General features: G+C 48.0%; 2 protein-coding genes across 2 annotated transcripts in view; both read right to left on the reverse strand.

Annotated features, from left to right (window-relative positions):
* The window catches only part of LOC102225155, a 13,181-nt gene extending 12,047 nt beyond the window's left edge, over positions 1-1,134 (reverse strand). Inside the window, exon 1 of the mRNA XM_023339722.1 lies at positions 1,031-1,134. Within this exon, the coding sequence (XP_023195490.1) occupies positions 1,031-1,084 (54 nt within the window). The 5' untranslated portion in view covers positions 1,085-1,134. The remainder of the gene's footprint in view (positions 1-1,030) is intronic.
* A 2,371-nt stretch (positions 1,135-3,505) lies between these two features.
* LOC102223075 (synaptophysin) lies at positions 3,506-12,682 on the reverse strand. Its single transcript, XM_005813793.2, has 8 exons — positions 12,600-12,682; positions 11,287-11,352; positions 11,085-11,209; positions 10,800-10,998; positions 10,541-10,732; positions 9,137-9,349; positions 6,395-6,475; positions 3,506-6,315 (listed from the first exon to the last, which is right to left on the reverse strand). The coding sequence occupies exons 1-7, from the start codon at positions 12,615-12,617 to the stop codon at positions 6,410-6,412; spliced, it is 879 nt and encodes a 292-aa protein (XP_005813850.1). The 5' UTR covers positions 12,618-12,682; the 3' UTR covers positions 3,506-6,315; positions 6,395-6,409.
* Between the last annotated feature and the right edge of the window lie 7,218 nt (positions 12,683-19,900).

The raw sequence follows: 19,900 nt of genomic DNA on the forward strand, positions 1-19,900 counted from the left end.
AGAGCAAGAGGCAGCATGAGAACAGAGGAAAGTTTGAACTCTGTAATAGTTTAGTGAAACAGAAAAATGAATCATCCAGAACAATCAACACGTTTGGACATTGAACTTCTTTTACCTGCGTACAGAAACTGGACTCAGAACCTCAGTGGCTGGATGGAACTTTGGTTGGATGTTTGGTTGGTAAATAATCACCTCTACAATCAATAATTATCAAGACTGACTGATATGAAGCACTGATATTGTTCAGCTGTAATGCTGGATGTGACTGTCACAGAAGCCCCGCCCTTCTCTCCAGTTCTTCCTCCAGGGATTGGTCAGATTGATGGCTCAGATTGTCAGGAACCAATCAGATTGACCGGCTGCAGCCAGATCCATTTCCTGTTTCCTGTCCTGATTGATGGCAGTAATAATCTCTGCTACAGGAGGAACTGGGAACCAGTTTAACTCTGTCTGGTGTTGGAGCTTCGGTCAGGTTTGGACTTTAACGACGAGTCGGCTCTGGTGAATGGAGCTGAATCAACATTTCATGGTGACGTAACCATGGCAACGGGCCGAGGCTGAACGTGATTTACCTTGAGGGGGAAGAAATGAATGATTCACAGCTTCACTAGCAGGGAACCACAACACACACACTAACACACACTAACACACACACAGAGTGGTGTAGGTGACCTGCTGCCTCCTGCTGCCTTGTTGTCGTGGGTGACCATGTCCTGTCGTCATGGTGACAGCAGATGAAATAAAATGTCGCAGCAGCTTCACACACACACAGTCCTGATTCTCTGCTGTTGTTCTGAGGACTGTCGGATCCAAACCCGGTTTTAAACGGTTCTGAACGTCCAGCCTGGTCCTCACACAGCAGGTAAACTCAGACAAACAGGAGCAGAACACACACACACACACACACACACACAGGCCTGTGTGACGTCATATTAAAAGAAGATAAGCAGTATCTTTCTGCAGTCACCATGACGACGCATCATCATGGCCACAGATGAAGATGAAGATGGACACCTGGACATGTTCTTACCTGAGCGGCGTGGAGCAGAGCGGCGCCGAGCAGCAGGAGGCCGAGAGACGCCATGCTGCAGACGGAGGGAGACACACACTGAGGAAGAGGAGGAGGAGGAAGAGCAGGGAGGAGCTATGACTCAGGAGAGGAAGAGGAGGAGAGCTCTGCTTCATCAGCATTGCAACAAACTGAAAGCATCAAATATCACCAGTAAAATGCATCAAATTATATTCATGTGCAATAATTCACTGATCTATAGAAACAGAAATTCTCAAATGAAGGTATTCTGTTTAATCCAGGACTGTTCAGCTTCCAATCTGCTGCTGTTTTATACAAGTTATGTTATGGATTACATGGGTAGTGTCTATGCCAGAGGTGTCCAAAGTGCGGCTCGTGGGCCATTTGTGGTCTTTCTAACAACGGTGTGGCTGGAACAAACCTGACTTCTGTCATTTATTCACATGAGAATTTCAATGAAAACTTTAATTCTTCTTTAACAGAATGTTAGAGCCAGAACATTTTTGTTTTATAGCAATGTTTACTTTCTATTTTAATGTTATAGAAAGTAGGACTATTGACTTTTGCTAAAAAGAAAAACTGAACCTGGAAGAGGACGAGGCCACATTGAGCCAACATGACCAAGGCTACGTCGCAGCGCTAACAGTTCTGATGAACTCTGCAATTTTAGAAGAAACGGTGCGCAGCTAACTGACACCAGACAAGAAAAACAAGGCCTGAAAGAAAACCTGGCCAAGAGAAGATGGCACTATAAGCAGCATCTTCACTCAGTGAGAGGCTGAGCCATCAACAAGCTAGGCTAGGCTAGGCTACAAGCTAGATTAGCTAGGCTAGAAGCTAGCTTTTAGACAAGGAGGGCAAGACAGAATCAGCGGAGTTACCGGAAGAAAGGAAAGGTGTTGATATTTTTGGTGTTTCTGGACTGATTGTTTAAAAAACTCGACCTTCTTATGGACTGAGCAGAACTCTGACCCAGAAACCGGACTTCAGTGGGGAAGCCGATCAATCGCGGTAACGTTTGGGAACTATCGTGCTAAAGAGGAGGTAATGAGAAAAAACGAGTCTTCTGTGAAGAAACTGTCATTTGTTGTGGACCGTAACTATCTACAGCGCTTAGCGGTCAGTCCTCCAGAGCCGCCATCCTGCTCCAACACGCCTGCGTCCAATGAACGGCTCGCCTCGCCACCAGGCCTTTCAGAGCTGAATGGCTGCTGGTGCGGGAGTCCCGGTCTGTTGGACTGGACTGGAGCAGAACCTGGTCTAAAGCATCCCGGGTCAGGAGGCGTTTCTGCTGTCATGGCAGAAGGTGAAACCGGGAGCCTGACGCATCGGGATCAGTACGCAGAAAATCCGAGATGACTCAGGAAAAACGGACACCTAACCAAGTCGGTTCAGTTTTCCAGTGACTCAACCACTTTTCTTTAATCTTTGATGGATGAGCAGAGCGACCTCCAGTAACTCTTCATGAAAAGATTCATACTTCTGTTCAATACTCTGATAAAAGGTCGGCTTGATTATGCCTCGTTTACACAAAGTACTTGTCAGAAATATCTGTCATATAACTCAAATTTGTTTTAAGTCATGTTTGATGTAAACATTGGGGGGTATTGGGGGGGATTAGGGGTTTTTACCCGCCCACTGAGTCAGCCGCGCCTCCCTGGACTGGAAGCTGTTTGTTGTTTTTACCTTAAAGCGGCCGATAACTTTCTGACCGATATTCCTCTATCGGTTTGATACAGTAGCGGCTTCTGCATTTCCCATATCTGTGTCCTCTGTCACTCTTTTTCAGCAGTTAAATCTGTTTAATCCGTTGTTAACATGTCGTAACTCGTTTTTCCGAGCCGCCTTTAAACACAACATGAGCGCTAAGATGCTAGCTGGGTTTATACCTGTGGGCAGGAGACCTGCTGCTGTGCAGAGCTGCTCAGGTGTGTTAGAATCATGGCAGCAAACCAACAAAACGCAAAGAACTAGGCACAATTTTCCCCCCAAACTAACAGAGTGAGTTGGGTAATGCTGCTGGATGAAGCTAATGTTAGCTAAAAGATGGCTAGCTAATGTTAGCTAAAAGATGGCTAGCTAATGTTAGCTAAAAGATGGCTAGCTAATACCAATACAGCACCGTAAGCTTGTTAACTAGTAGCCTGTAGTTGTTGTCTATGTTCAAAAGTTTTGGAAATAAGCTATTTATAAGAGCAGTTTTACTGCACTGTTCATATTATTATTGCATTTGCTACGTAGATTCATTTTTGCCCCCCTGCTGGGGAAACATTTTTTTACATCTCCAGGTAACAAAGTCTCTTCTCCTTTAACAGCCAGATTCACTGGTGGTGAATCTACATGTGGATAAAGCAGCGCCACCCAGTGGACACATTGAATTATGTCTGTCTGTAATGACCCGGTCACCCTGGATCCATTCCGCTTCCGGTCCGTCTCTTCGTTCATTCATCTGTTGGGTTAATAAATACACTCAGACCCTCAGCAATTATCATTTATTGAAACTTTTCACTGAAGAAACAGGGAGGGGACGGGTCTCCATGGCAACAAGTCACACAAGCACACATCACTGTCAATACCATTGCCATGGTTACTGATGCTGGGCAGTACTTCATCTTACAGGAAGTTACATCACAAAGCCCAAGAGGAGAAGCCATGAGGACGAACAACTGAGGAAGAGGAGGGCATGAAGGAGGAGATGAAGAGCAAAGGGAAAAGAAGAAATAGATTAAAAGATGCACAGAAGGTGAGGAAGAGGAGGAAAACATATCTGATGAAGCATTGACAGGAAATGATCTCACACACACCTCAACAGGAAACAGGAAGTAGAATCACACTGATCTTCAGTTACTGAACAACACAAAAAGAAAACATGTCACCATGTGGAGGCGATACCGACGCTAAAAACAGCTTCACGTTCAAAAAACAACCCAAGAAGAAGAAGAAGAGGAGGAGGAGGAGGAGGAGGAAGCATCAGAGTTTTCAGGAGAACGTTCCAGAGAGAGCTGTGATTGGCTGAGAGCAGGGAGACACTGATGGCCGATTGGGCCCTTAGGCGGACGATTGGGCCTCAGACGGACGATTGGGCCTCAGACGGACGATTGGGCCTCAGATGGACGATTGGGCCCTCAGACGGACGATTGGGCCCTCAGACGGACGATTGGGCCTCAGATGGACGATTGGGCCTCAGATGGACGATTGGGCCTTCTGATGGACGATTGGGCCTCAGATGGACGATTGGGCCTCAGACGGACGATTGGGCCTCAGACGGACGATTGGGCCTTCTGATGGACGATTGGGCCCTCAGACGGACGATTGGGCCTTCTGATGGACGATTGGGCCTCAGATGGACGATTGGGCCCTCAGACGGACGATTGGGCCTCAGATGGACGATTGGGCCTCAGATGGACGATTGGGCCTCAGATGGACGATTGGGCCTCAGACGGACGATTGGGCCCTCAGACGGATGATTGGGCCTTCAGACGGACGATTGGGCCCTCAGACGGACGATTGGGCCTTCAGATGGACGATTGGGCCCTCAGACGGACGATTGGGCCCTCAGACGGACGATTGGGCCTTCTGATGGACGATTGGGCCTCAGACGGACGATTGGGCCTTCTGATGGACGATTGGGCCTTCAGGTGGACGATTGGGCCCTCAGATGGACGATTGGGCCTTCAGATGGACGATTGGGCCTTCAGATGGACGATTGGGCTCTCAGACGGACGATTGGGCCCTCAGACGGACGATTGGGCCTTCTGATGGACGATTAGGCCTTCAGATGGACGATTGGGCCTTCAGATGGACGATTAGGCCTCAGACGGACGATTGGGGCTTCAGATGGACGATTGGGCCTTCAGATGGCCAATTGGGCCTCAGATGGACGATTGGGCCCTCAGATGGACGATTGGGCCTTCTGATGGACGATTGGGCCTTCAGATGGACGATTGGACCTTCAGATGGACGATTGGGCTCTCAGACGGACGATTGGGCCCTCAGACGGACGATTGGGCCTTCTGATGGACGATTAGGCCTTCTGATGGACGATTAGGCCTTCAGATGGACGATTGGGCTCTCAGACGGACGATTGGGCCCTCAGACGGACGATTGGGCCTTCTGATGGACGATTGGGCCTTCAGATGGACGATTAGGCCTTCAGATGGACGATTGGGCCTTCTGATGGACGATTAGGCCTCAGATGGACGATTGGGCCCTCAGACGGACGATTGGGCCCTCCGACGGACGATTGGGGCTTCAGATGGCCAATTGGGCCTTCAGATGGACGATTGGGCCTTCAGATGGACGATTGGGCCTCAGACGGACGATTGGGCCTTCACATGGACGATTGGGCCTTCAGATGGACGATTGGGCCTCAGACGGACGATTGGGCCTTCACATGGACGATTGGGCCCTTAGACAGGCAGTTGGGCCCTCAGACCGACGATTGGGCCTTCAGATGGACGATTGGGCCCTTAGATGGACGATTGGGCCTTCAGACAGACGATTGGGCCTTCAAAGGGACGATTGGACCCACAGATGGATGTTTGGGCCTTCAGATGGACGATTGGGCCTTCAAAGGGACGATTGGACCCACAGATGGATGTTTGGGCCTTCAGATGGACGATTGGGCCTTCAGACATTTCCTCAGCAGGAATGTAGTAGATAGCTGTACACAGCTTGTTAATTGTACTCACAATGACAGGAAGCCATTTTGGATCTAGTTTCCATGGACGCCACCATGCCGGCGTCCAGGCTGCATTTGCTACAAGTCCAGACTGACATCACTTCCTGTGTGGATATTTACATGCAGCAACACAAAGAGCTGGGAGGCGATGCTGGTGGACCAGCGGCTCATCGTTTTCTATCCGGATCTCTGTTTGGTTCTGATCTGAACCGGATCGTTGAACCCACTCTGAACAGCATTGATTAGCAATCTGGTTTTTGGGGCGGGGTTTATTGCAACAAGAAATCCCAGGGTCCAATAGGAAGCGAGAAGAAAGGGTTGAGATTATATATCTGTTCATAAGTGATATCTATACAACACAAACATACATTCTGTCCACAGATACAGACCCGAACATGAAGATCAACCAGAACCTCTGGGTTCTACTCAGCACTGCTTGGTCTAGTTGTGGGTTTCTCATTTAGATTCTCTTTTCGTCATTTACACACTGATTCACAGCAGTGAACATTTATCCCAACCCCGCCCAGTAATGTTGCAGGCAGGCTGGAGTGTTGCATTGTGGGTAGGTTGCAGGCGACCCACTGCTGGTTCACTCCGGCACTTCCTGTGAAAGAAACACCAACATCAGATGATGATGTCCGGTTAACATCCAGTCTTCACTCAGAAGCATCGCCTGGACTCACCTGCTTCCTGTCGCCTCACATCTGATTGGAGAAGGAGGTGGGCGCCCCCTGCTGGCCGTAGCCTTGACCGTACTCAGCCTCCTGGTGACAGAAACACAGAGATCCAGCTCAACATCACACATTCGTCTAGTGGACATCGTGATGGGAACCAGGGCGACTCAGAGGTTCTCTGATGGATGTGGAGCAACACCAACAGCCATGTCACGTTCTTCTGCATTCTGATGCTCACTTCGACCTCCAGCAGCATCTCTTTCCCTAAATACTTTGGGTTGCCTCCATGTGATCGATGGCCGTTGAGGATATGGAAGCTTTTGAGTTGCAGATGAAGATGAACCATCAGACTTTTCATCAACTCATTACCAGACCAACAGGATGGTGGAGAACCAGCAGGTCCAACTGTGATCCTTTGCATCCTGAAGGCGGGCGTGGCGCCAGGTTTCCTGGTGGGATGCTGCAGCTGCGTGGAGCTGAGGTCAACATTCTGGTGACATGACATCATTTCCTTCCTGGGTGCCACGAACCTGCAGACTCTCGAACACTCGGCTGTATTTCACAGTTGAGGCAGACCCATTGCAGACAGCCGCCAGACATGCAAAGGTCAGCTTGGTGTTGCACATTAAAGTGTTTTGCATAAAATAAGGATGAGATTCAGCTAAATCCGTCACAAAGACGCGCAGCAGCTAGTCTGCCAGTCTAGGTGTGCGGAGGCTGCCCTGGTGGAGAAGAAACGGGGCGAGCTGCCCAATTGGCTCATCAAACTTACTGGCATCTTTTTGGATTGTGGGAAATGAAGGATTTTATCATGAGAAATGTAGGCAATCAGGACCATTGACCCTACATCACTTCCACATTCCCTTAGGAAGGGTCCTGGTCAAGTTTCTAGGGAACCTTACAGTTACAGAACCTTACAACCTTACCAGTTCTTTTAGAAACCTCTCTACCTTCATCCTGTTGGTCTCATAATAACCTGATGAAAAGTCTGATGGTTAATCTTCATCTGTAAATAGGAATGAACGCTATAAACGGTATAAGGTGGAAACCATAGAAATTTGGCCTGCAATAAAGATCTGTAGTCCACCGGCTAACCGCGGTAATGCTTGTTGATGATGTAGCCAACCGGCATCAAAACAGAGGAAGCAGGAAGCAGCGAAGGAAGAGCTCATTAAAAAGGCAGGAGGAAAACATAAATTATCTGGACCTGGTTCAGGTTTTATCCTCCAGTGGTCTCAGCGCGGCAGATGTCACGGGCAGACAGCGGGAAGCGAGGGGTAAAATCACATGTGTGATCCCCACCAGGACGAGCATGGGGTAAAGCTTGCTGGGTCCAATGGACACCTTTCCTAACCCTCCTGCTGTCTTAGCACGATGCTCAGGAGGAGCGCAGCAGATGTCACGGTCGGGGCGGCGTGATGGTCTTTCCAAAACCTCCGAAAGAAAACCTCATAAAAGCTCACATGGGGTCAGTGTGACCGCGCCAGACATGCAACAACTTCATTATATTACTTTAAGTTAAGCTTTGAATTTCACCAATCAGTTACTATTTGTTATGTAAATTAGTTATTTCTTTGTATTAGTACTTGTTTGAAGCGAGCAGTTTTTCCTATTGCACTTGAACGCCCCTTATGCAGCGTAGCCACGTAGCCTGATGAATGAGGAGGAGGTTAAAGGCTACGCTATCGGTCCAGAGGTAAAACATTTTCCTTGGTTAATTCACATCCCATAATTTATACTGGTGATTGAAGGGAAGTTATATTTACTCGAGCTGAAGTCAGATTTTAAATGTACAGCAAGTTAATAGGAGTTCCTGTGTTCCAGTTGTGTAACTGTGAGTTACGGTGACTAGATTTGACGAAGCTGTGGCAGGTTTTTCTTGGTTGCTTGTTTGATTTGACTCATTTTTCTTTATTTTGGATGTCATTTTCTTGCAATGGGAGGTGTTTGGACCAGACTGTTCACTGCTGTTTCTTTTCATATCTCAGACATACTAAATAAAAGACGGTCGACCCAGATGTGGTTCTGTCACGGTGTGATGTGAGGTGGTAGTAAGGCAGACGCTTGGAGACCCAGGTACGATGAATAATGGTGGTTTAATGATGAAATCCCAAATAACACAAACAGTCCAAACCCCAGGCAGCACTGCTAAGTGGAAACCAAGGCTTAACACAGGTAGCGCTGGGTGAACGAATGGACGTCAAGACAGAGACAGCACGATGACACCAAAGGAGACGAGGACCCGACGAGGAACAAGGAACACAGGTGGGCTTAAATACACAGGGAGTAATCAAGGAAACGAGACACACCAGGGAGCAATCAAAGGGTAAGACGGGACAACAGGGAGACTCAGAGACAGAAACTCAAAATAAACACACCAAAAACTCAAATCCCGACAGGTTCCTGTTCTGTTTGATATACCGATAGAAACACAACGCAGAGTGAAAGCTTGTGGTGTTTAAATGACCCCGTCTACAACCACAGTCGGACCAGGAGAAGAACCCGTTTATTTCTTCCTGGGAATCGAATCGATACGTCAGGTCAATACTGGAATCGTTTCGCTAAAGTGACTCAGCTCTTTGTGTCTGTGGGGGGCAGAGATGGTCCTCATGGTTTCCCTGGACAGCGGTCTCTCTGGTGAATCTATCGGATGTTTGACTCCCTGGTGCTGGTTCTGGCTCTGAACTGGAACTGGAACCAGAACCACTGCTACTTATGGTTGGGTATTGGTGGTTACCTGCTGTGGCTCACCTGGTTGTATCCTTGCTGGTTGAACTCGGGCTGGTAGCCTCCCTGGTTGCTGGCATACGGGTCTTGTTCGTACGCCCCCTGCTGGGCGTAGGCGTCGGGCGCAGGTTTGCCCTCAGGAGGCGGAGCTCGCATGAACGGGGCGATGATGCCCGTCTCCTTGAAGACGAACCAGAGGTTTCCGGCCCACAGGACCAGATTGATGAAACCGAACGCCTGCAGAGGAACACAGCAGGTTACCTCCGTCTGCTGGGTGGAACAACTGAAGGAGGCAGACGATGCTCTGCTCTGATTGGTCGGCTCCAGTGGCCTGACCAGGGATCGCCTCCTTTTATTGGGCTGGACCACATAATGAATACTGCCTGAAATGACAACATCAGGACTTTTCTAGAGCAGACTACCATGCAACCATTGCCCATCTTCATCTAATTTGCTGGAAGCTCATTTTCTCTTAATGTTCCTGAATGCATCATTCAGTGCAGATTATTCCAGAACATGCAGATCGTTCGCCAGGTGAGGCTGAAAAATGTAAAGAAACCTTCAAGAGGTCCCAAGTTTGTAGCAGCAGATGTTGGATTAATAACTTGATCTGACCGAACATAAAATTCTCTGCATGAGAATCGGGTCGGATTTTTGTGGCGCATTTTCAATAAGCCTGAAATACAAACAGCAGTGAGAAAACTAAAGAAGAACGTACGACACGAAGCTGTGCTTATCAACCGATTCTGGTCTGACTAGAGGAAGTTCATCCTGTGAGGAAAGACAGAAAGGAAGTTGATCAGAGTGGCTCCGCCCTGCGGCTGCAACAGGCAGCAAAATGGAAGAGGCTAAAAGCTAAAACATGAGCAGCTCTAAGCTAGCAGGGTCAAAGGTCTGGGAGGATTTTAAACTGGCAACCCCACTAATTAACTCTGGTTGGGTCGGTAACCGACTCAATGCCTGTGGGCTCGGGTCGGATTATTTAGGCCTAATAAGTCCGAAAAGTAAAAACGTGATTAGTGATCCAGAGGAAACGGCAAACAGACGTTTCGCGTGAAGTCAGTCTTGAAAAGTCATTTCAGCTCAGACTTAAGGAAGCTGGATGCTTAACTGCATCAGATCTCTGGCTGGTTTGCATCTCAATGTCTTCATACAACCAGAAAGATGGATTATTGAATAATTTATTTATAAATCTACTAAAAGTCTGTTTCTGTAAAACTTTTCATCTGTATGCCAGTTTATCCTCTGGGAATGACGTCAGCTTTTCTTTTGTTAGGCTTTTCTAATATTGTTTGGATTTTCTTCGTTTTCCAACAGGTCTGATTTTTCTGGTTCTGGTTCTGGTTCTGGTCTGGTAGAGCTGTGAGCTGACCCAAAGTGTGGTCGTTGACTCTGGGGGATTGTCAGCGACCAGTCGCTGAGTCTTACCACGGAGGTGTTGAGTCCGGACATGACCGGGTCATGGACTTCTCGGCAGGAGTTCTCCTTCTTCTCACAGGCGTCGATCAAAGTGATGACCTCATCCGGATCGGTCGCCGTCTTCACGTCGGACAGACCTTTGGCCCAAGCCGCCGAACTCACCAGCCACATGAAGGCAAACACTGCCGTCACTCCCAGGTCCTGGAACATCGCCACGGTCAGAACTACGTGTCCCACAAGGCACCTGGCGGTCGCACGGCACACTTACGATCAGCGGGCCTTTGTTGTTCTCCTTGTACTTGTCGTAGAAGAAGACGTAGATGCTGAGAGCCGCGGTGGCGTAGAGGAAGGCGAAGACGCCGATGGTGACGAAGAACTCGGCGGAGGAAGAGTAGTCTCCGACCAGGAAGATCCGGTCCGTGGCCCTGTCCTTACAGGTGGGGGCGTCGAAGTACACCTGGTGGAGTCTGACAGAAGAAGAGTCTGTCAGCGACGGCTCGTTCTACCCGGCCCGTTTGGTTCTGTGGTTGTGAAGGGAAAGAAATGTCCGGACCTGAACGGATACTCGAACTCCACTTGTATGGCGAGGTCACTCTCCGTCCGGTTCCTACACTCCACCGCCATCTTGAACATCCCGGAGTAACTGCCACAGGTGGAGAAGGCGAAGATGGCGAAGAACTGCGGGAGAGGAGTAGACACAGAACCCGATCAGAACCCCAACAGAACCTCATCAGAACAGGTTCTGGAGAACTCACCCACTGCAGGACCTTGATGAAGCCCAGAGGAACCTTCAGGATCCGGAACTGACCCTGGGCTACGAGCTGCAGGAGCAAACAGACACATGGGTCAGAACCAGAACCACACCGACCCACCGGGTCAGCTCCATTCCTGCCAGCAGGATGTGGGCGGAGCTTAAGTCACCTGACCTCAGACGGCCGAACACGGCCAAAGGAGCAGAACCGGACTGGCCAGCAGATCCAGCTCTGGTTCTGACCCATTTGGGTCGGAACATGTGACCAAATCAGAACTTGACTGACCCAGGATGAACAGAACCAGAACAGATTACAGACCAGCTGGGTTGAGGGTCACCAGAACACTTTTGATCAGAACCGGACCAGACCGCCTGCACCTCGGTTGGTTCTGGGTTAGTCCGGTTACCTGCTCAGGTGAGAGCTGATGTCCTGATTGGTGCAGCCAGCAGGAAGTGGAACCGCAAACAGAACCAGATCCAGAAAATACTGGTTGCCATGGTGATTAGCTCTTTTTCTGACCCTCCAGCAGCAGAACCGGACCGGAACTCAGCTGTCACTGCGAACCCATAAGCATCAGAACCTGCAGGCCTAATGGGTTGAACAGAACCATCAGAACCTTCAGGTCCACTTCATCCAGAATCCCTCAGAGCTGAACAGGACTGAATCGGAACCGAACCAGTAGAGTCCAGTTTCCTCTGAGCTGGTTCTGGAACACATGGAGGTCCAAACAGAACCAGGTCGACCACTGCATGGATCCAGTTTTTTCATCAGTTTTTATGATTCTTGTTCTGTTCGGCTAAGTTCTGGAGAGGAGAGTCCAAACACACCCGATCCAGTGGTTCTGACCCGGTTCGTTACGTCAGAACCAACATAACAGCTCCTCCGGAACCGGACTCGGTTCGCCCAGGGAGCTGAGCTCAACCCAGTCTCCATCCCAGCTGGTGAGGAGCCGAACCGAACCGAACCGACACCAGCACCGAGCTGCATCAGCAGCACCAGAGAGGAAGATTCTCTCCTCTTCCTCCCCAGCTGCCATTTCACCACCACACGCACGCGCAGAGCCGCGCGCGCGCATCGTGATTTCACGTCATTCCCGCAGAAAATTCCCGTTTCCGAGGATTTTTCTGCCGAGATCCAACAGAACCAGAACCAGGCCCACACAGAACCACCCGAACTCTGGGCCGGACCCGCTGCGGGATGGGCCGAACCCCGCCGATCAGAACCGCATCTCCTAGACACAAAAAAACCCCGAACCGAACCGAACCCCGGGCCGACAAACCGAACCTAAATCATAGCGGGATGCTAAGAGTCGGTACCTGATTTACGACGTCCATCCTGCCGCCTGGAGAGGAGAGGAGAGATGGAGAGATGGAGGAGGAGGAGGAGGAGGAGGAGGAGGAGGAGGAGCCGGGGGAGGGGGGGCGGTGCGTCAGCGGGGTTTATTATTATTATTATTATTATTATTATTATTATTATTATTATTATTATTAGTGTCAGAAATTAAAATATACAACAACAAGCGGGACAGAGGCAGCAAATAAATACAAATTCATATTTTTATGTAATTTTGACGGAGGGGGGTCAGTGGGGGGAGGGGGGCTCATCACTGTAGTGGGAGGTGATGACGTAAATGATGACAATGATGGCGACGCATCATGTGACCCGGAAAGTGACGTAAACAAAAGCAATGGCTACAGTATGCACAGATGGGAGTAATTTATCATCATTATTATTATTGTTGTTATTATTGTTGTTGGTTAATAACTCCGCCTTCTGCTCTGTCAGGCTCAGTGATTATCTGTCAGCAGAATTCAGTACTTTAACATCAAGAATTATAAAATTAAATGTCCCAACCAATAAATATAAGTATTCAAATAAATTGTTTCATAAGTCTCAATATATGGAATCAAAACAGTTTGATGTATTTTCCAGCCCAGTTATGAAATTCTGCGCTCAGGTTTTTCCCACACTGTTATGGAGCCACTTGCAAATTAATCCCAAAAAATGAACAGCAATAATCTGGTTTCTGTAGCCACAGAGAAACCAAAGTTTGATTTTCACCAAGTTATTCTTACATTTATAAATGTCAGAGTTCCAAACTATTTTGTTCACAGGCTCAATATTTACCTCACAAACTGGAGAATTATTTTTCAGGTTAGGTATTTAGTTCCTATCCAGATGTTTATGTCTGAGCTGAAAATGTTGGTTGCTGGTTAAATATTTGGCTTGGAATAGAAACGTGTGGGATGTGGATCCGAGTAGATTAGAGTTAGAATGAGACATGAACGTCTTTCTGGACCGTGTTCATGTCTCCGTCCTCTACAGAGCTGGGCAGAAATCTGTGTTTTAGTAAAATGAGCTGACAGACATTCTCATAGACGTAAAGATCTTTCATGGTGACATTTTCTCTCAGGTTGGGAAAACGCAGCTTAAATAAAGTCTAAAGTTGTTCAAAACGGTCCAACAGCTCAGAGTCATGGTGTCTAAAGAATGTAGGACTGTGGATTAATTAAAGCCAATCATTAGCATTAAGCTACATTTGGGCTGCCAGCCTGAACTTTATGTCATGTTTGATTGTTGATTCTATGATGCATGACTTTGTGTTTTAGTGTTTTTATGATGTAAAGCACTTAGAGATGCCTGGCTGCTGAAATGTGCTGTACAGATCCAATTTCATTGATTGATTGATTGATTGATATATAATGATGGAAAATAGTTCAGAACTTTATCTCTGTTTATTTTGGTGATTATGACTTTTAGCTGATGCCATGTTCACTTTTCCATTAGCTGTTGGCCAGAACCACATGAAAACCCGAACTGAACGGGTCTTAGGAATAAAACTGGCTCTTTATTTCTGCTTCCTGCAGCCGGGAAGCGACCACAGGGGGCGCTGTCCTCTCAGCTGCACCTCCTGAGCGTGGGTCTTCGCCTGTGGGACAGGAAGTAATCTTACCGTTAGTTCCGGTCCACAGACTGCAGCGGCCGAAAGTCCAAAGTCTCGCTCTGCTGTTCGGTACCTGATAAACTGACCTGGGACCAGCCGTCAGCAGCCGCAGGTAAGAACCACAGGACAGGTCCTGGCCCAGCCACGCGTTTCCATGGTTACCGTCCCCACCGATAAGAGAAACTGCGATCGGTGGCCATTTAGTTGACCAATCAGATTTGAGGATCGGCAGGCGGTCACTTTCCCGCCCTGACTCGGGAAGACGCTGAAAATGCGTCGGTGGCTTCAGAGCTCTACTTCCGTTTCCATGGCGCGCTATGACGTAACGTCGCCCTAACAAAGATGAAAGTCAAGTGACGTCATAGACTCGTCATAGAGCTTCTCAGCCGCCGTCATTTCTCTTGTCAGATTCCGCAGATCTTTGAAGGAACCTCCTGGTTTTTTAAGAGACATTTTCCGAGGTTTCCAAGAGTTTCGACTTGTTAAAAATGTCGGTTTTTGGTTCTAAGCCAGAATTTAACCTCCAGAAAAATACAGTCCTGGTCAGCAAAACGAACCAGTTCGTAGTGGAAGACCTGATGGCGCGCGGAGGCTACGGCTGTGTGGTGAAGTGCAGGAAGGTGGAGACGGAGGAGATGGTGGCCGTAAAGCTGGTGAAGCGATCGCAGTACGACTCCGGCGTCAATGAAATGAAAATCTTTAAGACACTCAGACAATTTAAGGGCGGCAATACAAACATAGTGAAATTTCTGGAACATTTTGAGCACAACAACCATTTCTGCCTGGCGTTTGAGATGTTGGACATTAATCTATACGAATACATCAGGTGTAGGTATTTTTTTCCTTTGGACATCAACGAAATCCGAGTTTTGGCGCAGCAGCTGCTTGTAGCTCTGAAAGTCCTGAAAGAGTTACGTGTAACACACAGAGATATAAAATGTGACAACATCATGCTAGTTGATCGGGCGTCGCAGCCGCTGCGGGTGAAGCTGATAGACTTTGGTCTCTCCACCAGAACCTACAGCATGAGGAATTACGTGTTCAAGCAGCCGCTGTCTTACAGATCCCCAGACGTCATCCTGGACTTTCCTTTAGATGAAGCTATAGACATGTGGGGTCTAGGATGTGTTTTAGCCTTTTTGTACCTCGGTCGCCACCTGTTTCCCTCGCGGGCCGAGTACGAAACCTTAAGTGTGATGCTCAAGCTTCTAGGAAAGCCTCACGATACTCTGCTGACCTTCGGACTCAGCACAGAACGGTTCTTTAAGTGTGTCAAAGGGGAATTTACGTACACTTGGTTACTAAAAACGACAGAGGAATATTATGATGACTCGGGTGAGGTGGTCGTGCTTCGTCCTGGAGTTCATTCGGACCTGAGCTGTTTGGATGACCTGCAGAAAAAGCGACCAGAGTCCAAGGATCCTTTGGAGAAGAGGGATTTACTGTCTTTCATTGACCTTCTCAAAAAGATGCTGGATATGAATCCTTCAAGACGGATCGCCCCCCTGAAGGCGTTGAACCATGAATTTATCACAATGGCTCACCTGTCTGCTGACTCCAGCAGCCCTTATGTGATTGCGTCCCAGACGAAGATGGTAAAGGTGGAAGAGGAAGAGCCTGAAGTGGAGAACTCCACCTCTGCAGGACCCAGTCTGCCACAGGAGAGCTTAGACTCAACTCCTCATGTAGATGGCAATAAGGAATCAGAGAAGAAAGCAGCTGAGCGGAAACAAGCAGCACCGGGCCCGGGGCCCACCGTGACCAAAGGTCAGGCGAAACCGGGCTGCAGACCGGCAGGCATGAACCCAAGCGGCCATAAAACGGGACCGTCGGCAAGTTCAAGCAGGCACACCACGGTTCCTCCAGCCACCGTCAGGAAGAACAAGAACAAGAGTAACAATTGCAAACCTGGGAAACCAGGTACTGAGTGCTTAGATAATTTCTCTTGTACTGAATCCTCATTTTCAGTCAGTTCTGCAGAGATCTCAGCCAGTCAAACTGGAGACAACCCAACAGCTGCTGAAATAGATTCAGAGGCAATACTCCAAAAGATCTTTGAGGGTTTTAGACTTAAAAAAGCAGCCACCTCAAAGTCTCCATTTCCAACTGATTCCTGTGATCCCAAGACAGAAACCCCCTCCGATCCGAGCGAGAAGCCCACCAACGTTTCAAAAACGCCCGGCAGTAAAGATGAAAATAACAAAAATACTGATAAAGTTTCAAACTCTGGACGATTCAACACAATGCCTTCATGCTTAGCAGGTTTGGGCCATGAAACACACGAAGCACCAACCAGTTGGGCCGACAGTGACGGCAAATACAGAAACACCAGAATTAAATCACAAGTTGTCAAAGTGAATCCCATCGTCACGGTTACAAACAAGAAACTCCCAACTGAAGACCAGGAACCAGGCGAACCGACCCGGTCCGACAGCACCAGGCAGCCGGACCGCTCTGCCAGAACGACGCTCACACACCGCCCTGCTTCTGTCCAGGACCGGTCCGGCCAAACCGAGAACTGCGCCCAGTTCACCGAGGTCAAAACGAGGAATACGTGTCTCAGGAGGATGAAGAACTTTGCCACGCGGGTCTTAAGATGTTTAGAGTAGCGGACGTTTCTCAGCTCTGTGGTCCGGAGTCTGGGTTTCCAGAGCCGGGGTTCTGTAGCTGGGTCAGGGAACCAGCTGAAGGTCCGCCCCGCAGGTGGAGATGTTCTCCGGGAGCGCCGGTCCTCCTACCGATCCAGCAGGTTCCTCCTCGGACCTCAGGGGAATCTCAGCAGATTTTCCTCCTTCGTCAGAAATCTCGCTGCAATAACCTTCCAACGATCCAAGCAGCCGGTTTTGGATCTGCTGAGTTGGTTTTTATCCTTTAGATCACGAGTCAAACCTCAGACATGGGGGGCCGGAGTCCTGCAGCTGCTGCAGCGCCTGGTCCAGCACAGCAGAATCAAGATGGCTCCTCAGAATGGAAACAAGGCCTCCAGACTCCTGGTAGTAACCAGATTGTCTGGTTCAGCTGCAGCAGAGGAGCATCTAGAAGCTGCAGGTCTGGAGTTTGACTCCTGCTCTACTCCTTCAACCTTCAGTTAATAAAATCTCCTTGAGATTAAAGATCTGAGGCAGCAGCACAGTTACAGTAGTTACCTACCGGTAGAGACACTGTCTCATCATCATCAATAAAACATAAAACCTAGATCCTATAATCAGATGAAGGATGACATGGCAGCAATGAGTGAGAGGTTTTAAGCTGGTGATGAATCTCAGCTTCCTCAGCCTGAAGCCGCTGGGAGGCAGAACGCATGTACAATATCTCATAACAGAAAACAGAAAATAATCTCACATTTACAAGATGTCTTTTCCTTCAGCAGATAAACAGATTTCATTCTAATAAAATGAAGTCCTGTCTATGTTTTATAGTGACGGTTATGTCCAGGTGTTAGCAATGTCCTGCTCCTCTATAAAGGAGCTAAAGCTGTTAGCTCGTTACTTTAGCATAGAAACGTCTCCTGGTTGTCCAACACACTTCAACTGCAACCAGTGCAACTCAACCAAAGTCAAACAAAAACATTTCATAAGTGCTAGATTGAAATCCAACCAGAAGCTGATTTTGGCTCCAATGTACGATATGACCTGACCTTCAATCAGTTCTTGGATTTTTTTGGTCCCGTAGTCTGGATTATAATCTGCTGTTTTTGTTGTCTGCTGATTATTAAATCTGTCCAGCGACTCACAGGAAACATCAAAAAATCCTCCAATTTCAAGAGCCGCCATGATTTCCATAGAATCAGGCTAAACTAGTTGATTTGAGACACAGATTGGTGTTAGCACAGCACACCGTAGCCCCGCCCACAGCACACCGTAACCCCGCCCACAGTAACCCCACCCACAGCACACCGTAGCCCCGCCCACAGCACACCATAGCCCCGCCCACAGCCCGCCGTAACCCCGCCCACAGTAACCCCACCCACAGCACACCGTAGCCCCGCCCACAGCACACCGTAGCCCCGCCCACAGCACACCATAGCCCCGCCCACAGCCCGCCGTAACCCCGCCCACAGTAACCCCACCCACAGCACACCGTAGCCCCGCCCAATGCCCGCCGGAACCCCCCCCCACAGTAACCCCCCCACACCCCGCCGTAGCCCCGCCCACAGTCCGCCATGGCCCCACCCACATCCCGCCGTAACCCCGCCCACAGCCCAAAATCATCAAAAATACTTATTCTTTTAATAAATGTATTATTTTCCTTTTTCTGTAATTTAACTCTTGATGTTTAGTAATTCTTAAAGTTTTTCTGACACCATAGAATGTAAATTTAACTTCCCTCTTAATTTTACTCTCCACACGTCATAAAATGTCATTAGAAAATAAATAATTTCTTGATTTAAATGTTGTCCATATTTTTTTTCTTACACCAAAAAGAGGAAACATGATCCTGTTTTCAACACATTTGGCTTTTTATTCCAAGTTCCTGTTTTAATAAAAATGTGGTTTGTTTGGTCTTTTTGGCTGGATTCATTAATCTAATTATTCTGTTGTTTATTGTGGTTTTTGGTTGATATTAATTTTGCCGATGTTTTCTCAAACGTCAGTAAAATGTGGTGAAAGTCATGAAGGCGTTTCTGATTGAGGAGATTTCAGCAGATTTTCTAATTTTATCCTTTCAATATTTACATCTGTAAGTATATTTACTGCTGGAGTTTTCTTATGATTTCTAATTAACATAAATTATGTTTTATCTCAATTGGAAGCTTATCAAGCCACATTTTAATTTTATGTTTTCAAAACTTGCTGCATCGTCCCAGAACAAAAAACACAAAATCATCTGCAAACAAAACATTTGATGAGTTTATTTTTATTGAACGTTTCAGCAACAAGGCAGTCCAAAGTGAAAACTTTGTGCTGAAACCAGCCACAGCTCAGAACATTGGACCCGCAATTTCAGCCAGACACAAAATGGAAAAGCAAATAGTTTATTGGGAATCAGGCTGTGGGCCAGGCGACCAGCAGCACTGGGCCAGGAACCTCTGAGGGCCCAGAACCAGGTTCTCAAGGTGCTGTGGAGAACAGGGGAAGGTTCCCGGGTCCTCAGGGAAGTGGTGGTGAGCAGGGCTCTCTGGGCTCGGTTCTGCAAGATGAGACTGGGCCAGAGGGTGAACACTGGCAGCAGGTTATGAGCTCAGGGGAAATCGGAGGTCAGGGGACAGAAACAGGTCAGGCAGGTGAAGACAAACCCAGGCAGGAGGTGGGAACAGGGTCGGGTCCAGAAGTCCGGCGTGGGCTCGGCGAGGCAGGGGAGTCCAATTAGGGAACGCAGGATATTTACTCACACTGAAGGCTTTCTGACCGACCTGCTGGACCGGTGGAGGCTGAGGAGGAAACAGACGGGCCAGAACCAGAACACACAGACATTTTGTCAAATCGTCATTAATATTGTGAAGCTTCTTGTTACAGTGGAGCTTTTCTCCACCCACAGTTTTTCATACCAGACTAAATATTCTTTTAATTATATTCAAAAAGGACTCAGCTGTTTAATTCACAACATTTTTTATAATATATGACATTTTGCTGTAATAGTTTATTTTTTGAAGATATCTCAAATGTTTTATCTTAACTTTATGTTATCTTTAAGTTACATGTTGATTAATTAATAACCTGATTTTTATTAAAT

Source organism: Xiphophorus maculatus, chromosome 1 (genome assembly GCF_002775205.1).
Source record: "Xiphophorus maculatus strain JP 163 A chromosome 1, X_maculatus-5.0-male, whole genome shotgun sequence".
In the NCBI taxonomy this organism is placed as follows: domain Eukaryota; kingdom Metazoa; phylum Chordata; class Actinopteri; order Cyprinodontiformes; family Poeciliidae; genus Xiphophorus; species Xiphophorus maculatus.